The sequence below is a fragment of the Aotus nancymaae genome, unplaced genomic scaffold (assembly GCF_030222135.1).
Source record: "Aotus nancymaae isolate 86718 unplaced genomic scaffold, 86718_ANA_hifiasm-v0.15.2.pri h1tg000036l, whole genome shotgun sequence".
Taxonomy (NCBI): domain Eukaryota; kingdom Metazoa; phylum Chordata; class Mammalia; order Primates; family Aotidae; genus Aotus; species Aotus nancymaae.
This window is the reverse complement of record NW_026988450.1, coordinates 17,090,341-17,115,749: the sequence shown is the minus strand read 5'-3', so window position 1 is coordinate 17,115,749 and position 25,409 is coordinate 17,090,341. Positions and strand designations below refer to the sequence as shown.

At 38.0% G+C, this 25,409-nt stretch overlaps 1 protein-coding gene across 5 annotated transcripts in view; it reads left to right on the top strand.

Moving 5' to 3' along the window:
• Positions 1 to 13,312, top strand: part of MYBL1 (MYB proto-oncogene like 1) — a 50,167-nt gene extending 36,855 nt beyond the window's left edge. For 2 of the 5 annotated variants that reach the window (XM_012463687.2, XM_012463688.3), the window contains exons 11-16: positions 1,502 to 1,644; positions 2,701 to 2,815; positions 8,169 to 8,285; positions 8,373 to 8,477; positions 8,969 to 9,148; positions 10,694 to 13,312. In XM_012463687.2, the coding sequence (XP_012319110.1) occupies positions 1,502 to 1,644; positions 2,701 to 2,815; positions 8,169 to 8,285; positions 8,373 to 8,477; positions 8,969 to 9,148; positions 10,694 to 10,822 (789 nt within the window). In that variant the 3' untranslated portion in view covers positions 10,823 to 13,312. The remainder of the gene's footprint in view (positions 1 to 1,501; positions 1,645 to 2,700; positions 2,816 to 8,168; positions 8,286 to 8,372; positions 8,478 to 8,968; positions 9,149 to 10,693) is intronic. The other 3 variants (XM_012463690.2, XM_012463689.2, XM_012463691.3) reach the window with 2 other exon arrangements.
• Positions 13,313 to 25,409: the final 12,097 nt, after the last annotated feature.

Sequence of the window (25,409 nt, the reverse complement as noted above, 5' to 3'; positions counted from 1 at the left end):
GTTTGGCAGAGTCTACAAAGTTTAAAGGGGAGGAAAGGAGTTTAATGGTCAAATAAACATAGAGAATGCTGGGATATTATTGGAGGTATATTTTGAGGCTGGAGAGGTAAGTAGGATCTGGCAGAACACAGATCTCTGAAAATTATGCGCCCATGCTTCAGGGATACCATTTGTGTAGACTACAAAGTGAATAGTCTCTTCACCCCAGCCCTGCTCTCAGAACTAAAAAGAACTGGGGAAAGTGAATAGGCTTGGGCACACTAGCAGTTTTCTATTCTGAGGTTTTGCACGCTAGCAGTTTTTGTGGATTGTGAATTCTAAGGTGGAAGTGGCTGAAAGATGCTTATTTCCCATGGCAAACTGCTTGGAGTTTATCCTGTAAAAGAGGATTTGATTGCTAATCTTAGGGTAAAATAAATTCAGGTATTCAGAGCCAGAAGTGATAGAGGTAGACTTCATTCTAGTTATAAGTAGCTTTGAAGCTATTTTTACTGCTTCCAATCTACTGCTCCTTCTACTGCTTCACTGTTTCTAATCTTTTGACTACACAATAAATTAGTATTTCACAATTGTGTTGTGAATACAATTAGTATTTCATAATTGTAAATTATGTAGTTTAGAAAATGGACTCTGTGATATCAACGTTGGCTGCTTAGAGGTTCTGTTCTGTGTTCTAGATAGGCAAATTTGCCAGACCGCTGTATTTCTTATCAGCAAAGCATTATTATTATATTCCGAGTTAAAATACTCTCATAGAAAAAGCCACTCAAGCCAGGCACAGTGGCTCACACCTGTAATCCCAGCACTTTGGGAGGCCCAGGCGGGTGGATCACGAGGTCGGGAGATTGAGACCATCCTGGCTAACACGGTGAGACCCCACCTCTACTAAAAATACAAAAATTAGCTGGGTGTGGTGGCATGTGCCTGTAGTTCCCAGCTACTCGGGAGGCTGAGGCAGGAGAATTGCTTGAACCCGGGAGGCAGAGATCACTCCACTGCACTCCAGCCTGAACGACAGAGTGAGACAAAGTCTCAAGACAGAGTCAAAAGAAAAGAAAAGAAAAGAAAAAAAAATCCACTTAAGGTCATTTATTAATAAGAGGTTAAAAAAAACCCTTGTTTTTTTCAGTTACACACTGTTGTACAAAAACTGTTACATCTAACACAACAGCTGTTTATAGTTTCTGTAGATCCTGATTTGATAATATTCTGTTTTTTAAAATTTTTGTATTTTTTTAACTTTTGAATATATGTTAAATGGCTGTATATTGAATTTGTTTATATGCTAAACACTGTTCCAAGAGCTGGGGAAACAAAAATGAACAAACCAGACAAAAATTCCTACCCTTGTGGAGCTTAATTTCCAGAGTATAAGTGTAATATTATTCATAAGCTTTTTAAAAGAGGTATGAAGAAATAATTTGAAAATCTTATCAGTTTAATATTTGTGTAGGGATTTTGATGTTCTAGAAATCACCTTTAAACTCTCTTCCCTTTTTAGTTTTTCAACACATGTCCTGGAAATGAACAACTTAATATAGAAAATCCTTCATTTACATCAACCCCTATTTGTGGGCAAAAAGTTCTTATTACAACTCCTCTTCATAAGGAAACAACTCCCAAAGAGCAAAAGGAAAATGTAGGGTAAGTAGGTATTAAGTAATTGTGTTAGAGAAAATGGGGAGCACAATGTCAAGAATAGACCAGCTTTTTGTGCATATAAATGGCATGTATCATAATCTCTATTCTTTTAGGACTTAGAATTTTTTTTTTTTTTTTTAAATGAAATTTCACTCTTGTTGCCCAGACTGGAGTGCAATGGTGTGATCTCAGCTCACTGCAACCTCCACCTCCCTGCAACCTCCACCTCCCAGGTTCAAGCGATTCTCCTGCCTCAGCCTTCCAAATAGCTGGGATTATAGGCATGCACCACCATGCCTGGCTAATTTTGTATTTGTAGTAGAGATGGGGTTTCACTTTGTTGTCCAGGCTGGTCTCGAACTTGGACCTCAGGGGATCTGCCCATCTCAGCCTCCCAAAGTGCTAGGATTAAGGCGTGAGCCACTGCACCTGGCCAGAATTTTTTTTAATCATAACCTTATGCTTTCTCCTTAGGACACTGAAAACCAACTTAAGTATAGCATCAAACTTTGATTTCAATAAAAACATTTCTAGTACTTCTTTCTACATTAATTCTTTTTTTCTATTTTAAGATGATTGGTTGAAATTAGAATTACTGGCGGGGCGTGGTGGCTCACGTCTGTAATCCCAGCACTTTGGGAGGCTGAGGCGGGTGGATCACGAGGTCAAGAGATTGAGACCATCCTGGTCAACATGGTGAAACCCTGTCTCTACTAAAAATACAAAAAATTAGCTGGGCATGGTGGCGCATGCCTGTAATCCCAGCTACTCAGGAGGCTGAGGCAGGAGAATTGCCTGAACCCAGGAGGCAGACGTTGCGGTGAGCCGAGATTGCGCCATTGCACTCCAGCCTGGGTAACAAGAGTGAAACTCCGTCTCAAAAAAAAAAAAGAAATCAGAATTACTATAGGTGGACATACTTTAAAATAGTCTTAGAATGTTTAAATGAAGCATATATATATGTAAGAAAATTTAGCATGTGCTTAAATTGCTTTACTTTCATTAACTTGTATGAAATCAGATTGTGACTATAACATAAATATCTAAATGATTGGATAGGTTTAGAACACCTACTATTAGAAGATCTATATTGGGTACCACACCAAGAACTCCTACTCCTTTTAAGAATGCGCTTGCTGCTCAGGAGAAAAAATATGGACCTCTTAAAATTGTGGTATGTATATTATTTTTATTTTTAATAATTTTCCTAATTTTAATAAAACACAAATTGTGATTTTTATCACTTAGTTTTGTTTTGAGACAAAGTTTCGCTCTTGTTGCCCAGGTTGGAGTGCAATGGCATGATATCGGCTCACTGCAACCTCCGCCTCCTGGGTTCAAGTGATTCTCCTGCCTCAGCCTCCCGAGTAGCTCAGATTACAGGCACCCTCCACCACACCAGGCTAATTTTTGTATATTTAGTAGAGATAGGGTTTCACCATGTTGACCAGGCTGATCTTGAACTCCTGATCTCAGGTGATCCACCTGCCTCAGCCTCCCAAAGTGCTGGGATTACAGGCGTGAGCCACTGCACCTGGCCGATTTTTAACATTTAAAAAAAGATGTTTACTGAAACGGATATAAAGTTTTTTTTTTTTTTTTTTTTTTTTGAGACGGAGTTTCGCTCTTGATACCCAGGCTGGAGCGCAATGGCGCGATCTCGGCTCACCGCAATCTCCGCCTCCTGTGTTCAGGCAATTCTCCTGCCTCAGCCTCCTGAGTAGCTGGGATTACAGGCACGCACCACCATGCCCAGCTAATTTTTTGTATTAGTAGAGACGGGGTTTCACCATGGTGACCAGGATGGTCTCGATCTCTTGACCTCGTGATCCACCCGCCTCGGCCTCCCAAAGTGGATATAAAGTTTTATCTTTTGATTTTCAAGTTTTTTTTTTTTTTGGAGGCAAGAGTCTCACTTTGTCACCCAGGCTAGAGTGAAGTGGCATGATCTCAGTTCACTGCAACCTCTGCCCCCACCAGGTTCAAGCGATCCTCATGCCTCAGCCTCCCGAGTAGCTGGTATTACAGGTGCTCACCACCACACCTGGCTTTCTGTATTTTTAGTAGAGATGGGGTTTCACCATATTGGCCAGGCTGGTCTTGAACTCCTGACCTCAGCCTCTCAAAGAGCTAGGATTACAGGCATGAACCACTGCACCCAGCCTGATTTTCAAGTTTCAATTTGTGTTCACCTTTTTCCTTAACTTGTAAATAAACCCTTGATTGGCTTGTTTTGAATTCTTTGTATCGTCTAGAGAGAGCAGATCAAGTGTCAGTGGAACTCTTAATACTGAAATTTACATTTTAATAGTTTCTGTCATGGTTAAATGCATTAGAATAAAATAATTGTAATATTTTGATATACTGAAGCACTTTCATGATAATATTTAGGAACTAATCAGGGTACCTCTATAGGAAACTAATTAGGAAAAGGTTCAGTTTCCTTTTCTATGCAAAGGAGATCATAAAACACACCCCAAATTGTTACTGTGAAGCTGAAAGAGATGATATAATTTAAAGGGGCTTCTCTGAGTTTCAAGTAGTGTGTGCTTGGTTGTTGCTCTTCTAAGTATTTGTGGTAGTAGTTCACGAATGAATAGGACTGGGAAGTGTTCTAGTTACTGTGCTTTCATATATACTCCTGCCTTTGAAGTACCTTCGAAAAATGATGGTCATTTTAAGCAGATAAAGATTTCTGACAAGTTCTTTAGAAATACGATTTAAAAAATATCGGTCACTTCCAGGGTTTTTTAGTTATGTTCTTCTATTTTTAGTACTTCCTGGTTAGATTCATTAACAAATACTAGTTTACTTGATTTTATTTTCTACTCGAAAGCATGTTACATCCTCAAATCTTCTAGTCTTTCTTTTTTCTTTTTCAAAATACTGTATTAAAGGATACACAGTAGGCTTGATCAAGTCTTTTTGTCATTTAACTCCATGTACTGCTGTGAACAATCATATTTCCTTTAGAGCTTCCTAGAGTTTTTATTTATGCATATATATAAAGAAAACAAAAGACCACACTTTATTATTTTATAACACACTTTTTAAATTTAACCAAATAAATGTATATATTTATCCCATAATTTTTAATATTTGCATAATATTCCATTGTATGGAATTACCTGATTGATTTAACCTGTTTCAGTATTTTGCTATTTATTTTAAAAATTCATTATTAATTCAGCAAATATTGACTGAGTGCCTAATAGGTGCCAGACACTGTACTAGGCTTTATGGACTGAATGTTGAAAAGGTCAAGTATGGTTCCTGCCTTCATAGGGACATGCAGACTAATTAGGGATTAGACAAGTAAATAATGATTTGAAAGCAGTTAAAAATTCTCCAGTGAGTCAAGGTCATTTGGTCAACATATAAGTGGAATAAAATTTATTATTTGATAGCTGGGTGTGGTAGTATGCTCTTGTAGTAGTCCTAGGAGGTTTGAGTCTGGGAAGTAGAGGCTGCAGTGAGTGGTGATCAAGCCACTGCATTCCAGCCTAAGGGACAGAGTGCAGCGCTGTTTGAAAAAAAACAAAAGTATTATTTGTAGTAGGTTTCAAATACCTAAAGCCCTTGTCAGTTTGTTTACTACCCTTCTGACATTTTAAATTTAATACCAGCAGCACTCACAGCTAGTTCTTTGAATACAATTTGACTGTTGCAAGACAGATCACTTCAATTAGCAATTTAAGATAAAAGGAAGACAATGATTTAAAAATTAAAATTCTTAGACTATCTATAGGTTCATACATTTCTTTGGAGTAAGCTGACTTTTCATTTATCCTGCTCCTCCTCCTTCAGTTATTTACTGAGCACCTACTATACGCTAACCACTTAACTTTCTTTTGTATCTTACTATGAGTCAAATGCACTTCTTGGAGATTGGCTTTGGAATTTTATATCTTAAATATCTGTTGCCTTATTAATAAACTTGGATTCTTCTAATATTTACTGTAAATTATCAAAAGGCAAAAAACTCTATAGAAATATTAAGTTTGGTATTATCAAACCTGAAAAGTATTAAATGCAGGAGTTCTTTGCTTTTGACACATTAGAACAATTAAGAGAATAATTCTTGCTAATGAATGAATTAATCTGTCTTAGCCATTACTTTAGGACATTTGTATTCTTAAAGGGGGAAAAAATTCCAGATCTTTTTAAGAATACTAGATTGGATCAAGAAAATGTGGGCTGGATGCAGTGGCTCACGCCTGTAATTCCAGCACTTTGGGAGGTCAAGACAGACAGATCATTTGAGCTCAGGAGTTCAAGACCAGCCTGGGCAACATGGCAAAACCCCATCTCTACCAAAAGTACAAAAAATTAGCTGGGCATGGTGGTGTGCGCCTGTGGCCCTAGCTACTCAGGAGACTGAGGTGGGAGGATTGCTTGAGTGTGGGAGGTGGAGGTTGCAGTGAGCTGATATTGTGCCACTGTACTGTAGCCTGGGTAACAGAGTGAGACCCTATCTCAAAAAAGTTAAGAGGAAAAGAAAATGTGGTACATATACACCATGGAATACTATGCAGCCATAAAAAAGAGTGAGATCATGTCCTTTGCAAGGACATGGATAGAGCTGGAGGCCATTATCCACAGCAAACCAACACAGGAACAGAAAACCAAGTACTGCATGTTCTCACTTATAAATGGGAGCTAAATGTTGGGAACACATGGACATATAGAGAGGAACAAAACACACTAGGGCCTTTCAGAGAGTGGAAGGTGGGAAGAGAGATAGGAAAAATAACTAATGGATACTAGGCTTAATACCTGGGTGATGAAATAATCTATACAACAAACCCTTATGACATAAGTTTACCTAGGTAACAAACCTGCACTTGGACCCCTGAACTGAAAATGAAAGTTAATTTTAAAAAAGAGTACTTTATGTTCTTGGTGAAGTACCATCATTAAAAAGCTCTTTGAGGCCAGGTATGGTGGCTCACACCTTTAATAATCCCAGCACTTTGGGAGGCCAAGGCGGGCGGATCACCTCCTGACATCAGGAGTTCAAGACCAGCCTGGCCAACATAGTGAAACTCCATCTCTAGTAAAAATACAAAAAAATTAGCCAGGTGTCACAGCAAGTGCCTGTAATCCCAGCTACTTGGGAGGCTGAGGCAGAAGAATCGCTTGAATGGGGTCGGGTCAGGGGGTAGAGGTTGCAGTGAGCCGAGATCGAGCCACTGCACTCCAGCCTGGGTGACAGAGCAAGACTCTTTCTCGATAAATAAATAATAAAAAAATAAAAAGCTCTTTGAGAAATATACAGAAACACTAATATTCAATTCCTGTATGTCTCAATCTAGATGAGAAAAGTTTTAACATTTTATTTTCATTTTAAAAGTTTTTCTAAGTGCTGTGAAATCTCACTTACATATGAATACTGTTCTCTCTTATCTGCTGGCTGGGAATGTAAGCTGCTGGTTATTTTTATTTCTATTTTTTTTTTGAGACAGAGTCTCACTCTGTCACCAAGGCTGGAGTGCAGTGGCATGATCTTGGCTCACTGCAACCTCCAGCCCCCGAGTTCAAGTGATTCTTCTGCCTCAGCTTCCTGAATAACTGAGATTACAGGCATGCACCACCACGCCTGGCTAATTTTTATATTTTTGGTAGAGATGAGGTTTCACCATCTTGGCCAGGCTGGTCTCGAACTCCTGACCTCATGATCTACTTTGCCTCCCAAAGTGCTGGGATTACAGGCATGAGCCACTACACCCAGCTAAGCTGCTGGTTATTAAGTGCTGCCAGTTCTTTTATTTAGTAGAGGTTTGATTACCATTTCAAGTATATCTTGGATATGACAGGTATAAGTTAGATATAATTTAAAAATTTTTTCTGAGTTATAAGTTGTACTTACCTATTTGACAGAAAGCTAGATGAATAATATTTTGAGACTGTATCATTACTTAGCTCACACTCAAGTGTCTCTCTGTAACCTACCTTCTCACACTTTCTCTCTCTCTCTCTCTCTCTCTCTCTCTCTCTCTCTGTCTCTCTCTCTCTCCCTCTCCCCCCACCCCCACTCCTTCCCTCCCTCCCGTCCTCCCTGGATACTGTGTCAGTATCTCACAGTCTTAATGGTAACAGAAACATATTAACTAGTAATTACCTACTATGTAATAATTACAATAAAAGTAGAGTAAGAGCTAGCGTATTCCCAATATATTCTATATTTCTTATTTTTCCTATTTTTATGTAAAAAAACACATGAGAAATAACCTCTTATTTTCTGTTTAATTCTGAAGATCCTGACCTGAAGCAGGAGCTACAGTGGTTTCCCCAAAAGGATTATTGTTTAGTAGCCTAGAAAGAAGAAATTGCCATTCTTTACTCAGTGGTTGCAAATGTGCAATATTGTTTTGCCATAAAATGGATTAATTAAATTAATATATGTATAAGAGCTAGGAGAAAATTATGACAGTAATGGAAAAGTATAAAAGATTGGTTTCCTATATATGGGGAGAAAAAGGAATTGCTATACATGACTTTTTACAACATTTTAAAAAACAATTTAGTCCCAGCCACTTGCCTTCTTGGAAGAAGATATTCGGGAAGTTTTAAAAGAAGAAACTGGAACAGACATATTCCTCAAAGAGGAAGATGAACCTGCTTACAAAAGCTGCAAACAAGAGGTAATATTCTAGTATTATTGTTAATAAAAGTCTGATTGTATCCAAGAGACTTTGCCATAAAGCTTCTATATAAATTACTCATTCTAGAATACCGCTTCTGGGAAGAAAGTCAGAAAATCACTAGTCTTAGATAATTGGGAAAAAGAAGAATCAGGCACTCAGCTATTGACTGAAGACATTTCAGACATGCAGGTTTGTAAAGGATTATTATTATTTTAAATGGTTGCTTTTCTAGACACAGGTTAAAAAAAAGACAAGAAAAAGAAAGAAATGGTTACTTTAAATCCTAGTGGTTCTTATTTCTTACTCATTGTGTAGCCAATTCATTGGAGATTCATGGAAGATTTTTATTTTAGTATCATTTTTCCTAATTCACAGAGAAACTATTCACTGTAGAGAATATTTTATTTGCTTTAAAAAAAATACTTCTTTTGTTTTGAGAGGAGTTAGCTGTCTTACCTATGATGTCAAAAAATTATAGTTCTCAAGATTTTAAATTTCAGAGTTTATCTTTGGTTCATTTCCAAAATACTTAATATTACTACATTACTAGCAATTTCATTAGAGCCAAATGCTTTCTTGGAGGGAAATAAACAGGGCTTCCATTACCACTTACTCAGTAGTCCCTCCATTTGTCTCCATTTTTGAATTAGTTATTTTCCTCTTTCTGTTTTCTCTCTTAGTCAGAAAATATATTTACTACATCTTTATTAATGATACCATTATTGGAAATACATGACAATAGGTGCAACTTGACTCCTGAAAAACAAGATATAAATTCAACCAACAAAACATACACACTTACTATAAAGAAACCAAACCCTAACACTTCCCAAGTTGTCAAATTGGAAAAGAATCTTCAGGTATGGATTTATAAATTTCTTTAGTGATTTTTGTTTGTTTAATCAATGATCACTTTAGACTTATCACAAATTATACTTTTTCTTTTAAATTCAGAATTGACTGTAACAGCAACTAAACATTGACCATTATTTTGTCACTCACACTTGGGTTTGAGAGACTCATTTATCAGGGCACATATAAACTAAACAATTGGAGTTGTAACCAAAGACTCTTCTGGTGATATCCTAAGCACTATATCTTTTTTAAACTAAAGATATATACATCTACTTTTGGCATCTCTTCTCCTGTAACAAATATGGATAGCTGTAATTGCTATTCTGAAAAAGGGTAAGTAATTGGAAGCAGTTTCAGCATGATTTTGTTTGTACCATGGTTTCCAGTGAACTTTCTGGCTCAGAAGTTGTAAAATAAAGTCCTTTTTTTGTTGTTGTTGGGAGGTGGCCAGGCCAGTGTGTAGCTGTAAAGGAAGGTTGGAAAAATTTTTACTGCATTATCTTAAGAGTTTACCCCAGATAATTTGAGAGTTCATTGAGGAGGAAATTTTTTTCTTTATGCCACAGTAACTGTAGCACTAGTATTCCTGATGTTGAAGCATACTTCGAAAACATCTTTGGCAATCACATATGACCACCTCACATCTGTTTTCAGCCACTGCTTTCTAAGAGCTATGTAGCACATTCTCTTAATCCATCTAAAATGATTTGAATTCCCAGTGTTTAATTAACATAGAACTTTTGGGGAAAGTTATTATATAGCTGATCATGTCTATAACATAGTAATCTTTATAATAAGGGAAGAAAAAAACAAACATAAACTTGATTTTCTGTTATGAATATATTTCCTAATTTGTAAATAAAGCATTCTTGGCTCATTTTTTGACATTACATCCTCTCTTTAAACCTTTTGCAGAATTTTGAAGCAATAAAGACTAACAGTTATTTCCATGTTAGGGCTTATTTGATTTGGGGGCAATTGTTAGGGACAAGACTTTTTTTTTTTTTTGAGACGGAGTTTCGCTCTTGTTACCCAGGCTGGAGTGCAATGGCGTGATCTCGGCTCACCGCAACCTCCGCCTCCTGGGTTCAGGCAATTCTCCTGCCTCAGCCTCCTGAGTAGCTGGGATTACAGGCACGCGCCACCATGCCCAGCTAATTTTTTGTATTTTTAGTAGAGACGGGGTTTCACCATGTTGACCGGGATGGTCTCGATCTCTTGACCTCGTGATCCACCCGCCTCGGCCTCCCAAAGTGCTGGGATTACAGGCGTGAGCCACCGCGCCCGGCCCGGGACAAGACTTTTAAACTGCCTCCATTGGCCTGTAAGTAATGTATGGTAAAATAATTGACTTTTAAAAAACTTGCTAAAAAATATTTCAGTATATATTTTAAGATATTATTATTAAAAAATACAATGCCATTGTTGAAACATTTTATAGTAATTATAAAATATCTAATCAGTTAAAATAACTGATTTTAAGAGTCTAATTGTGATGTAATATGGAGATTTTAATAATTTTCACATTACTATTAAAATTTCCTTTCTAGTCAAATTGTGAATGGGAAACAGTGGTTTATGGGAAGACAGAAGACCAACTTATTATGACTGAACAAGCAAGAAGATATCTGAGTACTTACACAGCTACCAGCAGTACTTCAAGGGCTCTCATACTGTAATTGTTATTAAAACTGATGAAATGCCCCACTTCCTTACTGCATTCTCTACTAAATTAGGTTGCAGTGAAATTTTTCTCAATTAATTGTTTTTAAAGTTGTAATATAGTCCTTTTAATACAGCATCTTTTTTCTATATAGAGCAGGCAGAAAGCTAGTAAGTCACAATTTAATAGTTTATGTTTTAAGAGATGAGATTTTTAAAAATTGTTTTTAAAGAACAAGATGGGAAAATGATAGAATGTTCATGGATATTCTAAAAGTAAATTCTCATATATTTTCTTCACAAGGTATATGTTGCTATTCTCTTGATGCTGCAGTTTTGTTATAGATAAGGGTATGAGTACATAAGATTTCTGAAATTAGTCTGTGTATGGAAAGCACGCGATTTTATGAAGTACTTTTACCCACGTGCTGATTTACTTAGGCTTCCATTTACAAAGAAACACATTGAAAAGGAATTTAAAGCAAGGATAGAAAGTTGCACTACTAGTTTTTTGTTTTTTTTTTTCAGAAACAATAAAATTAACTACAGTGTTAAATGTATTTATTTGAGCATAGTACTAAAAACAAAAAGCATTCAAAAAGAGTTTTTTCTTTATTAGTAAATAGTATTTTCTTAATCTCAGAAGAGCTGAGAGTTTTGTTGAATGTATTGTACAGTATGTAGGAGCAGGAGAACTTTGTAAATTGGAAAGAAGTCTGTTTTTATAATTTATTTTATTTTTAAAGCTTAAATGTAGATATTTATACATATACAGGGTGCCTAGAAGCCAGTGTTGTTTCCTGTTATTACAGCTAACACAGTAAAGAATAATTTTGGCTTTTAAGTATGAAACAGTAGTAAGTTATAGCTGTAAAGAATACAATATCTATACTGTATGTCACATCTACCTAAATATTGCACTATGCCCTTTAAATCATGTTGGTTATAAAGTAGTTCTAAAAATGTACTAAATAATAATTTAATATTTTCTTTTTAAATTATATCGAGGGTGGTCATATACATTAATCTGGTGATCTGTATATGTGTTTGAAATTTTTGCATTTTGTTTAAAAAATAATATGGTACCTTGGTCCCTAAAAACAATCTGCACTTAGAAGTTTATATTTACTCAGTGTTTCAGAAGTGGAGAACATTATCTTTTATTTATAAAAATATTTTGTCCTTTTTAAAAATGTTTTGTGTTTCTCTACAGGTTACAACAGTTGCTTCAGTTGCCTGTTTTAGGTGTTTGCACTTATTTTATTTCTTCTTGAAAGAATTTTTATTTGCTTTTGTGTTAGAGATTATATGTAATTTTTTCAGTTATATAATGGTGTGCTGTCAATTTAAACACTGACAGGTAAATAGAATTGTACACTGTAGTTTGACTTATTTATAATTGACACACTCTCTCCCTCTCCACTCCTGAAGTATGCTGCTATAGAAAATAGCAGAATCAGCTTGCTGCTATGAGAGAAGGAAAGAGCGACCACCACTTGCACTGTGTGAAAAGATAAACAAATGATGGCAAGTTCTCAAGTTAACTAAATGGAATCAACCATTACCAGACAAATTCTTACAAATACCAAAATAACTACTATGCCTTAAAAAACAAAACGAAAGCAGGTTAAGATTTTCTGCTCTGTTTGTATGTTAATAGAAATGAAAATACTAAGTATTTTAATGCCTAGCTCTTAAACAGTAGACCTAAAAGGGTTTTAAGCTATTTAAATCTACTTGCTAGTTTTTGCATATTTTATATATTTATATATATATATATATATAGTGAGAAGTGAAGAAAATGTATGGTACTAAGATTATGCCTTGTTGATAACAAATAGATAAACCAATTTGAATCCTCTTAGGATGTTTAAGTATGTTGATGCTTTCTAATTAATGAACTTCTCACAGAAATTCTACTTAGTGAAACCAATGATTGTAGCAAACTCATACTGGATCATTTCAGTTACCTTGAACTAATAGCACATAATGGTTTGTTGTTGTCGTTGTTTTTAATGTAGCCCTTACCTGGATGTACATAGTCTGCAATCACCAAAATATAATATCTTGGAAGAGCTATACTTTTTAAAGCATATTTTCTTGAGCATTAAATTATCCTAAATGATAATATATTGTGGATAAGTCTGGCCTTATTGGACATAATACATACGTGAGTTGGTATTGGTTGAATCCTTCAGTTAACTGCTTTGTTGCTATTTTAATCTTAAACATGTCAGGCATCTTAAGTCACCTTTATACTGGTTTGTTCCTCTGAATTTCTTTCAGTATGTTATACAAATGCCAGACATACATGTAGCAGCCATACTTGCATGGAAACTGACTACACATATATAATACTGCATTTTATTGTAAGGTTTTCACATTAATACAGCAGTTACCCTGACTAAATTGAGTTTTGTGATGTATGGAAAACTCCGTTGTAAGAGAATCTTGCATACAATGTCGACATATTAACATCCAAAATAAAGCATCTGTGTACAAGCTGACTTGGCATTGCTCATTTCACTTTGGTTTTGTGTTGTATGAAGAACTGGTAGAATCCTTAAAGACTTAACATTCTGTTCTTAGGCCTTTTTTCTCACTTAGCACTCTCTTTACAGGTGATTTTATCAATGAATATAACATTGCCCCTTTATTGAGCCTCATTTAAAACCGTATTTTCAGCTGCATGACACTCCTGTTGGCACCTTAAACACATGTCCAAAGCAGATTTCCTCTTTTTCCCAACTTTGACCTGCCCTTCCTTTGTTCTGTCACTTAGTATTGCCTTCCCTTCATTTACCCACTGAGTAATCACCCACCCCCACATTGAAGTCAGCTATGAATTATCAGTTGCGTATAGCCTCTGTTTCCATTCTATAGAAATGTCAAGAAATCGTGCAGTGACATCAGGGTGTCATCTGGGAAAGGAACACTGGTCATCCGGGCAGGGCCCTGTGGTATTACATTACCTTAGTAAATCATCACCATCTATGTTCTGTCTTTAGCCTTGTAGGCTCAAAAGATTGAGGGAATTAACTCATTAAAAATGAGTTTACCTCTCAGTAAAAGGCTTATATCAAATTTATGACTGATATGTGAAATTATAATGCCAGTCTCTTAATAGCCTGAAATAAAACTGCTGAGAGGACAAAGCACATTCTCTCCTTATATGTAAACAGAAAGAAATATAAAAAAACATGTTCCATAGTTCTCTGTTGCTTAAATAATAATTCTCCTCCTCCACTTCCTAACCTGGACATGACCAACTTATCCACACTTAATTTTTCAGTCATGCTGGTGACTTGGATCTCCTGGGAACGTATGTGCACACTCCTGTCTCCAGGCCCATGTTTGTAATAACCTCTTTGCCTTTTTTTTTTTTTTTTTTTTGAGATGGAGTCTCACTCTATTGCCCAGGCTGGAGTACAGTGGCACCATCTCGGCTTACTGCAAACTCTGCCTCCCAGGTTCAAGCAATTCTCCTACCTCAGCCTCCTGAGTAGCTGGGATTACAGGTGTGTGCCACAATGCCCAGCTAATTTTTGTGTTTTTAGTAGAAATGGGTTTCACCATGCTGGCCAGGCTGGTCTCCAACTCCTGACCTCAAGTGATCAACCAGCCTCAGCCTCCCGAAGTGCTGGGATTACAGGCATGAGCCACCGCCCCAGGCCCTCTTTGTATGACTTCTTTCCTTTGTCCCCGTAGCCTGTTAAAATCTTAGCCTTCAAAGCTGGGGTCTGTGAATCATTTCCTGATTATCCTAGTGCTTCCATTAAACTTTCCCATCAGACTACATTTCTGAAAAGTAGGGATTGCTATATATAATAACTTCGTTTCTGTGTCTAGCATGGTGCTTAGAAAAATCTCACCGAGTGTTTTAAGTAATTTAAAAAATTAGTAATGACTCAGGGAATATTAACCATACTTTTTGTACTATGAATTATAACTTTGATTTCTTAGTTATCTGCATGAAGCTAGTTTTGCTTCATAGCCAAGAAATTGTATTACTTTCTTAAAATGTTTTAGTTGATTTTATAGCCATATAATTTCCTGCTTGACTCATCCAGTTTATAGTGATAGGCTTGCCAGCTAATTCAGACCTTTAATTTGTAATGTAAAAATGATAATAGTATTCGAAGAGGCGCTTCTTACCCAGTGAGAAGTGAAAATTTATTTCTAATTAAGCAGTGGATGGTAAATTGAACCAAGTAGAATTCTGTTGGAACATTGCACTTTCCCCTGGCCTTTTAAAAAAAAGAGTATGGATATGGTCAATAATATGTGAAATATATCTGTAGAACATCAAGATAAAGTGTACTTGGAAAATGCTTGTGGCTGATGTGCTAGGAAGAGTGTTTTTGAAAACATTTTAGTATGTTGGTCTAAGTATGTCAAAAGCTGTTGAGTTTGGAGCAAAGAGTATTAAAAGTAGTAGTGTGTACTGCCCTTGTTTCTGAAGTTTTCAGACCTAGTATGCTTAACTCAAGTTCCAAGTACAGAATGTGCTAGGTTTGATTGGATTTTCCTGGCCAGCACAAGGAAAGAAGGCGGGAGATTCACTTTACTCTGATTTAACTACTGTAATTTTGCCAAACAAAGCTCAAAAGTTTTGAGCAGATTTGAACATAATTTGCTAAGCCCTACTACTGTTAGTACTTACCTATTTATTCATTTTAGCTAAGTGTTTATGATGCCCTGTGCATGACCTTTCCCTTAAGAAAGCTGATATTCTAGAAGGGAAGATGAATAAGTATATAACAGAAATGTCTTTTCTCCTTTGACCAAAAGCGAGATGGATCAAGTAGCCAAGTTCCCTATTGCATGTGTAGATGCTCATATGTGAATAAAGGAATAGTTGGATTCTGCCCAGATAACATGGATTTTTTCCCTCTCTGGTATTCAGAATTGATTAGGTGGTTCATTAGAGTCTTGCATTACCCGAAAAGTTCACAGACTAGAAGTTTGAGTACAGTGTAGCAGCTGTAGCCATACTCCACCCACTGTGCTAAACCTTTACATACATTATCTCACTTAATCCTCACAATACCCATATGAGGCAAACACTTACAATCCACTTCTCTGAAGGTAGAAACGGTTAAGAGGCTTGTCCAAACTCACAATGAAATGCTGAGCTGGGATTCAGTCATCCAAAGTTTAGTATGATTCTTTAGGCATAGGTCATGAAAGATTACATAGTATATAATTCTTTTTATATAAAAGTACAAAAACAGGCAGAGCTAATGTATGTTGTTAGAACTCGGGATAGCGGTGGTCCTGGGCAGGAGGGTTGGAGGGAGCATGAGGGGGTTCTGTGTGCTGCAATGCTCCAGTTCTTGCACTGGGTACTGATTTCATGGATGTGTTTGTTCACAGTTTGTAAAAATCAAGCTCTATTATTAATAGTATGTGTACTTTGTCTACATTGTGCCTTAATTAGTTTTAAAAATTAGATTATAACAGAAAAATGAAAGTGCTCAGCCAAAACAAAACGTAATGAATCATTTTCTATCCCATTTATATGCTTACTTCTAAGAGTCTACAAAGCTAGCACTCAGAACTTTCCATTATTCTCCAGCATGTGTTAGACCCATTTCTCCTGGTAAAGTAAATTTATACTAATTTTTTTTTTTTTTTGAGACAGAGTCTCACTCTGTCACCAGGCTGGAGTGCCGTGGTGTGATCTTGACTCACTGCAACCTCCGCCTCCTGAGTTCAAGCAATTCTCCTGCCTCAGCCTCCTGAGTAGCTGGGACTATAGGCGTGCACCACGCCCAGCTAATTTTTGTATTTTTAGTAGAGATGGGGTTTCACCATGTCGACCAGGAAGGTCTTGAACTCTTGATCTCCTGATCTGCCTGCCTCAGCCTCCCAAACTGTTGGGATTACAGGTGTGAGCCACCACACCTGGCCAATTTATACTAAATTTTTATATAAAATAATTATGTCCTTGAGCCACATATACTAAATTTTTATGTACATGACCAAACTCTTTTTATCTCCTTTGGTTTTTTTTTCCTGGAGATGGGATCTTGCTTTGTCTTCCAGGCTGAAGTGCAGTGGTGAGACCTCAACTCACTGCAACCTCTGCTTCATGGGCTCAAGTGATCCTCCCACTTCAGCCTCCTGGGTAGTTGGGACTACAGGTCCGAGTCATCATACCTAGCTAATTTTTGCATTTTTGGTAGAGGTGGGGTTTCACTGTGTTGCCCAGGCTGGTCTTGAACTCCTGAGCTCAAGTGATCTACCCACCTCAGCCTCCCAAAGTGCTGGGATTACAGGCATGAGCCACCGTGCCCGGCCTGTAAGTGCCAACTCTACTCCATTGTGATCCTTTACTCAAGCCAAGCTACACACTTGCAGTTCTCCATGAATATTCACAATTACCCATCTCTGAATTTCCACCTCAAAGTTCATACTTTTACTCCTGCTCCCACCAAAATATCCATTTCACCAAATCACTTGTCACTAGATAGTCATCTGTCTAATGTGGTCCACTAGTTACTTAGTACCTTATCAACTGCACTTCTTTATAATACAACATACCATCTTGCTTATTTAGAGTTGATGTTAACTAACATTCACTTAATTCACTCATCCAATTAACCCACATTCTTCCTTCCCAGGGTCCCTGTTCACCAAGGGCTAGAGGACTAGTAGTGCTCTCCAGCTTACTGAACACTTTTGCTCAGTTAACTAAGAGTGCAAGTAATGCCAGAAATGAAGGCTACTACTTTAACTTTCATACGTTTTGTTTAATCCAATATATCCAAAATAAAATTTTAACATGTGATTAATATCTGTTATTAATGAAGTATTTTACAGACCTTTTTTTCATTCTAAGTTTTTGAAGTCTGATATGCATTTTGCACTTACAGCACATCTCCATATAGACTAGCCACATCTCACGAACTCAATAGCCACATACGGCAAGTGGCTTCTGTACTGGGCGCTGCAGTTCTAAATCACTAGGAATTCACAAAGAAAATGTTTTGTAATTCTGAAGAAACACAACCTATTTCAGGCCACAACTCAGTAAGTTATAGTCATTGTAATCCTTCCCTCCTTCCCCTGCTGCTTCACTCTCTTCCTTCCTCCCTGTCTTTCTTCCTCCTTTCCTCCATTCTTCCCTCCCTTCCTTCCTCTCTCCCTTCCTTTTTTCCTTCCTTCCTCCCTGAGTGTTTTGGAGTTTGAATTTAATCTCATTCTTCTCACTGACCATGGGGACCTTGTCCAAGTAACTAGCTTCCATTTCTTCATTAGTAAAATGGAGATGACTACATTTTTTAACTCCTTTCCCGTTCTCTCAGTGGACTGTGAGCTCCCCGAAAGTGGGAGCTTTGTCTTGCTCACAATGACGCATCCAGCGTTTAGTATACCACCTGAAACTATGCAAAACACCAATGGTGCAATGGAGAGTGGAAACCAGCAGTCCTGCTGGCATACTTAAATTCTAGGAGTGGAGATAGAAATCCAAGGGCTGTGAAAGAAATATGGTTCCATGAGAGGTTGTGAGAAAGGAAACTCATCTGTTTTCCTGGGGAGAAAGATATTTGAAGTAAGATCTTACAGATGGGTAGGCATGACGTGAACAGGTAAAGAGGTTGGAGAACAGCAGGTAATGGCCAAATGGAGGGAGTCAGCATTCCATAGACAAAGACGAATTCCACATTCAAAGGTGGGGCTGTGCTGAAATAGATTGGTGGAGGAAGGGAATGGTGCAGAGGAGGCTCCTGAAGCAGAGGGGCCTGGCTGGCCATGTATTCCCCAGGAGGCAGACTTGCAGATCAGATTAGCAAGCAGGAAATGCATGGGGTAGTGCTCTAGTGATCAACACCTGAGGAAGGGGAGGAAGCAGGACTGGCAGAGTGAAAAACTGGGCTGCAGTGCAGTCTCCCCGCAAAGGCCTCGGAAATTCCATGGGGGAGCTCTGAAGCTGATGGCCCTTCAAGTTGTCCCAAGTTGGGGTGAGGAGACCACATCTTTATGGTCTTGGGTCTCACACTGGAAGTGGACTGACTTGGGAAAGGGGGCCTGCTGTTAGGTGAGAACACTCTTGCCAGGAGAGCTAATTTCTTGACTTCAGTGTCTAGAATAAGAGGCAGAATCGTCTGCTGAGAGGAAAAGGAGGTACTGTTGGTATGGGAGGCACAATCAGAGATCTCACAAAAATAAAGCATTTCTGAAATAATCCCTTGAAAAGAATGAGGGATTCGATTAGGGAAATATAGTAGAATTGCCAAGCGGCACCAAGGACTCGTTTTAGGTTGGTAAGCATGAGTTCAGGCCCTTGGCTATGGCCATAATGATACTTTTGTGCTAATTTAGTCCCCACTTCCCTCTCAGCTGGGCACACTACCACAGCAGAGGCCCTGCATGAGTGCACAGTGATACTCATCTGTCCTGCCCTCCAACAAGGCATGGTTGATCTGGCGCAGCAGCAGAGAAAACAGGCAGCTTATGCATTTGCCAGACAGATGTGACAAAGGCTGGAGAGGCAAGGGAGTGTGGAATATTATCAAGGATGGTGGTTCGTGGAATGGCAGGACAACCCTCTAATGATGTCACCTCACCTCTTTTGAATTCCAGTTGTGTTTCACCTGTCCCTCCCTTGTAATTGTCATTAATTCCATTTTTTGGTTGTAGATGTTTATGTGCAGCTTAGCTTCTCTTCTCAATCCAAAGCTCTCTGAAGAGTTCCAACTCCTATTGGGCCCTCAATTAATGCTTTCTAAATGTTCTGGAATGTTATCTTCTGGTTTTACTTTGACTCACCTACATTGAATTTACAGCTTAGCCAAGTGTTAGGGGACAAGGAAGGGAGCCTGGGTCTGTACCCTAGGTTTCTCATTCATTCATTCATTCCTTCACTCAACAAATATTGATTATATCCTACCATAACCTAGTAGGGATAAATCAGTCTTGGTTTCAATCCCAGTCACAGGATTTAATGTTTGGTAGGAAGAGACATACTCCAAACCCATAACCATTCTAGTAAATACATAACTACAAAGTATGATAAACATTCTAAAGAAAGGGAATACAGAGTCTATGGCCATCTATAATGAAGGGACTTAATAGATGGGTCAGGCTGGGAAAGTTTTCCCAAAGAAATGAAGCTGGATCAGAATCTCTGGCTGGGGAAAGGATTAACAGGGAGAGAGAGATAATAATGTAAGAATATGGGCCGGGCTCAGTGGCTCAAGCCTGTAATCCCAGCACTTTGGGAGGCCGAGGCGGGTGGATCACGAGGTCAAGAGATCGAGACCATCCTGGTCAACATGGTGAAACCCCATCTCTACTAAAAATACAAAAAAAATTAGCTGGGCATGGTGGCGCGTGCCTGTAATCCCAGCTACTCAGGAGGCTGAGGCAGAAGAACTGCCTGAACCCAGGAGGCAGAGGTTGCGGTGAGCCGAGATCGCGCCATTGAACTCCAGTCTGGGTAACGAGTGAAACTCTGTCTCAAAAAAAAAAAAAAAAAAAATGAATATGAACACAATGAGTCTAGGATTATTGGTTGGCATTTGCTGCCCCAGATCTGCACTGAACACACCTGTAGTTCATGTAGCCTCTCAACTGGACAGGTCTTCCAGACTTCGACTGCATCTGCTGGAACAATGCATTCTAGGATCAGAGGCTCCAGCTGCAGGAGGTGCAGGTGCATATGTGGACACAAGTTCTGTGTCTTTCAAAGTTTCAGAAGGACGCAAAAAATACGGCACCTGGTTGGGGAGTGTTGGAAGAAGGAAAGCCAGTTGTTAGGACAGACCCCCTTGACTTTTGATCTTCTGGTTCTCACCAATTATAAATACTTCTGGAAGAAGCTTCCTCTACACACATCTACAATCTGTTTCTATAACTATACCGAATCTAGAAAAATCAAGCCCAGCATACAGTCAGGGCCGTTATTATAACTGTCAACATATTGAGTTCACTTTTATCATTAAGTCCTACAGGACTCTAGAGTTTATTGAAATAGTATTTAAAAAAAAAACCAAAACTTGAAATGATTTGAAAAGCATATAATGACAGTTATTGGGTAAATTCGTTCTTTAAAAACAATGTAATAAAGTGTCTACATTGGATCGTGTTTGTTGATCTCCCTTAGACACTTTTAACTTTGAATTTGGTTGGTTTCTTGTCACCCAGCTGGCTGTGACTCACTGTTTCATATTTTTTACTCAAGGAATATCAATTCACCTAGTCAAGCCACTGTGTTCAATTATTTTGGACCACAGAAATTTGAGAGAGAAAGATCTTAGATTTTTTTTTGTAAAATGAGAAATTATTACACTATACTCTGCTATATTATCTCCTATTGCCACTATAACAAATTACCCCAAATTAAGTGACCTAAAACAATACAAACTTTATCTTACAGTCTGGAAGTCAGACGTTTGAAATAGACTTCAATGGGGGTAAAACCAAGGTGTCGCAGATAATCCAGGATAATTTCCCTATGTCGAGATCTTTAATCACACCTGCAAAGTCTCTTTTACCATGTAAAGTAACAAGTTCACAGGTTCTGGGGACTCAGACATCAACAGCTTTTGCAGAATCATTATTTAACTTCTCACATCAGGCTATTACAAAGGAGTAAACTGTTGCATTTTGGTAGATATATGTAGTCCCTGGACAAACTTCAAATAATGAAGCAAATACAACATATTATATAATACTCAGAAATTATAGTCAATGAAAAGAGCTATCCAGATAGCCCCTATGTAAGGTGAATTTTTATTTTAAATGCTCTTTTTTTCTATTAGATTATTTTAGTTTTATTCTTAACTTTTTTTTTTTTTTTTTTTTTTTAGCATGGAAGAGGATTTCTGTATCATTCATTCATTGGTCCAGCAAATATCCATGTGTATGTAGAAGGCATTCTCTCCAGGCATGGGGCTGGGCACACTCTTCTTATTAGAAGTCATCATGCAGCTGGATGTGGTGGCTCATGGCTGTAATGCACTTTGGGAGGCTGAGGCAGGTGGATCATGAGGTCAGGAGTTCAAGACCAGCCTGACCAACATGGTGAAACCCCATCTCTATATATATAAAAAAAAAACAACTAAATAAATAAAAATAGAAAATATATAAAAAAAGAAATCATCATGCATGAAGCTATACCGATACTACCAAAAAAATCAATCAGTTTAGCTTAATGTGTGAAGACTATGGAAACCAAAATTCAAGATATAAAGAAGAAACCTGGGTTGAGTCTTTGGGAAGAACAATTATAGATATTAGTACAAATTTCTCATAACTTCGGACTGCAGTATAAATAGGTGGGCCAAATTATATTGAGAGGTGCGATTATGAGGTTTGCCATAAAACCAAAAGTTGATAAAGCAAGTATTTTTTTTTCTATTTTTATAATTTTTTTTTGAGACACGGTCTCACTTTTTTTCACCCAGATTGGAGTGTAGTGGCACTATCTTGACTCATTGCAGCCTCCACCTCCTGGGCTTAAGCAAACCTTTCGGCCCCCACAAGTAGCTGAGACTACAGTTGCTCGCCACCATGCCTGGCTAATTTTTTTTCTATTTTAATAAATTTAATGGGAAATTTGAGGTCAATTCTGTCTCTTACAGAATGTATAATTGCTAGACATTTACTCTTAATATTTATGGAAATTTGCTTGTATGTATTTAACTACCTCCAAGTGTTTTAAACATATACTCTTTTATATGTGAAAGAGAAAATTAAAATTTAGAGAAATCTTGGGAAGTAATAGCTGTTTCTCACCACCCACTCTTTAAAATTAGCTAATTGGTAACTGGGCATGGTGGTTCGAGCCTGTAGTCCCAGCTGCTGGGGAGGCTGAGGCACGAGAATTGCTTGAATCACTTCTGGGAGGCAGAAGTTGCAGTGAGTGCTGCTGTACTCCAGCCTGGGTGACAGAGTGATACCCTGTCTCAAAAATAAATAAATAAATAAATAAAAATAAAAGTAGATAAAATTAGCTAATTGGTCACTTCCAGTACTCCCAAGTTAATATATGGCCCATTTTCCTGTCCCCTGAGCCCAGATCTGCTTATGAGATGTGCCAAGCCTCCATTTCTGCCTAACTTGCTGTTCTCCCTGCCTTTCCTTCTTCCAGCGTTATGTAAAGTGAAGTAGCTCTCAGCTGAGGTGGGAGTAGTTGTAATTGCAGAAGCGTTTTTTTTTTTTACAATTGTTTGTTTAAGATGGAATGAGACAAGTTGGTATCTCTCATCTGTTGGGGTATCATCACTTTTCCAATATTGTGTATTATTTTTCAGAGCTGGGAGAATATCAGGTAAAATGCAGCTACCTGCAAATGGTCCTTTGAGGAAATTATGTTGTAAACTGTGGAATAAATGACTTAGGGACCACTTTCAGTGTTAATTCTCAGGGTTTTCATAGTATTTTGAAAAAGTCACTGCAGGAAAGGCTGCCTTTCCTTGGTGAGGAAGCAGTAACAGGAAATAGTCAATAGAAACCTTTGTCGGTTACTTATACAATAAAAGGATTGCAGCGGCTTCCCAGTGGTATGAAGGGAAGCGTTTATGTGTTGCCTAAGCTGGATTTCCCTGTAGTGATTTGTAAAAGGCAAATAATTGAGGGCGGCAAGTCCCTCTGATGACTGCAGGCCACCAGAGAAGCCAGCCCCGAGCAGTGGGGCGTGAAACACACACGTCGCCAGACTTTTGTTCCATAAGCAGACCAGCTTGGGCAGGAGATTCATCGGAGGCTGCTCCAAATGAGAAACTACATAGTTATGAATGGCCCGTCTGCTCACAGGACAGGGCCGTTGGCTCTCTTGAGTCCTCTAACCTCTTTTCTAGTTGCTTCAATGCATCTACCCCCAAATCAGATGTTATTAGGCATTGTTTTCAGAAGAAATAACCCAGGGATAGCACTCAGATAAAGAGTTGCTTTAATTCCCATTTTAACCATGAATTGCTAGAGAAGGATTTGTAAAAACGAACATTTACTAGTCTAAAAATCCATTAAAAGTGACATAAGAAAGGAAGGCATAGATTGTTTACTGAAAAATGACAATAATATAATGGAAAGGAGCTGGTCTCCATAAGGAGCCAGAGCACTGCAGGGCTGGCATTAGGGGAATGATAAATGGCCTGGGTGGTGCTCCATGCTTTCCAGCACTGGTTTCTGCATGGTTTCAGTTGGTCTTCACAGTAACTTCTGCAGGTAGCTATTTATATAGTGATTCCCATTTTACAGATGAACAAATTGAAGACCAGGGAAGTTATTTGACCTGCCCAAGATCACTCTGGCAGAGGTGGATTTATTGTAAAGCAAATGAAGTTTAAGCATCAAGACCCCTCACTTGTATGGAACCCTGTGAGCATAGGGAGTCACACAGTGTGAGATGCAGGAGGGGAAACCAGATTGCAATCGGAAAGAATTTCTATATAAATATTTCTAGTAAATTGACTAAAGAGCTCTCAGAAGAAAAAACTGAAATCTCCACATCTTCAGAAATATGTTGTGATTTCCTTTTTTATTCCAAAGAAACAGCCAATTCTTTTAATTTTGTATTCTTAAAGAAAGGGTCCCCAAACTGTAAAAGCTTTGAGTCCCATAAAACCTGCATGTGCTTTTGCACCCAGGTAGTAAGTCATGGAACTGGGTTTTGAATTTCAGTCTTCTGATTCCAAGACCTATTCTATTTTCAGACCATGTTGAAATGCAGAAAAGTATAAATAGGACATCAGAAAAGCCAGGACATGAGAATTATAATCGTAATAATGTAAAACCTTTATTAGATAAAAGACTGAAAGGAAACGCTTTCAGGCTAAGAACTATGTGTTAAAATGTGTAGATAAATGATTTATCTTCTTTTAGTCCCTAAATTTTCAAAACGCTAAGGTACTTTAGTAGTGTAAGACAAACCTGGACATACAGAAAAATTTACTTGCATTTACAATTTTTACTAGTTTAGCGAATTATAATACTAGTTGTTCAAATTTTAAGTGTTTATAAAGCAAGGCCAAGTTACCAACAATTGAACTTCTAAATTCAAATAAATTCTGGCAAATAGTTTATTTTTTCTTAAGGCATTGATATCTTATATTTTCTTGGTAGAAGAAGTAAGATGGAATTTTATTTCCAAATACCACTAGCTTGGATTTATTTCGCAGTAGATCCTTGACATCCACGGTGCTTATATATTGTTTTTGTTTGTTTGTTTTGAGACACAGTTTCACTCTGTCCCCCAGGCTGTAGTGCAGTGGTACAATCTTGGCTCACTGCAACCTCCGCCTCCCGGGGTTCAAGTGATTCTACTGCCTCAGGCTATTGAGTAGCTGAGATTACAAGTGGGCACCACCATACCCAGCTAATTTTTGTATTTTTAGTAGAGAAGGGGTTTCACCATGTTGGCCAGGATGGTCTTGAACTCCTGACCTCAAGTGATCTGCCCACCTCGACTTCCCAGTGTGCTGGGATTACAGGCGTCAACCACTGTGCCTGGCCAGTTTTTATATATAAAGTAGAATTAATGTTGCTTATCCCTTGTCTAACATCTAGTTTTATTTGTACATAAAGGAGGTGTTGATATTGCACAAGGGGTCAGAAAGAAGGGCAGGATTATCATCCTAGAGAGAGATCTCTACG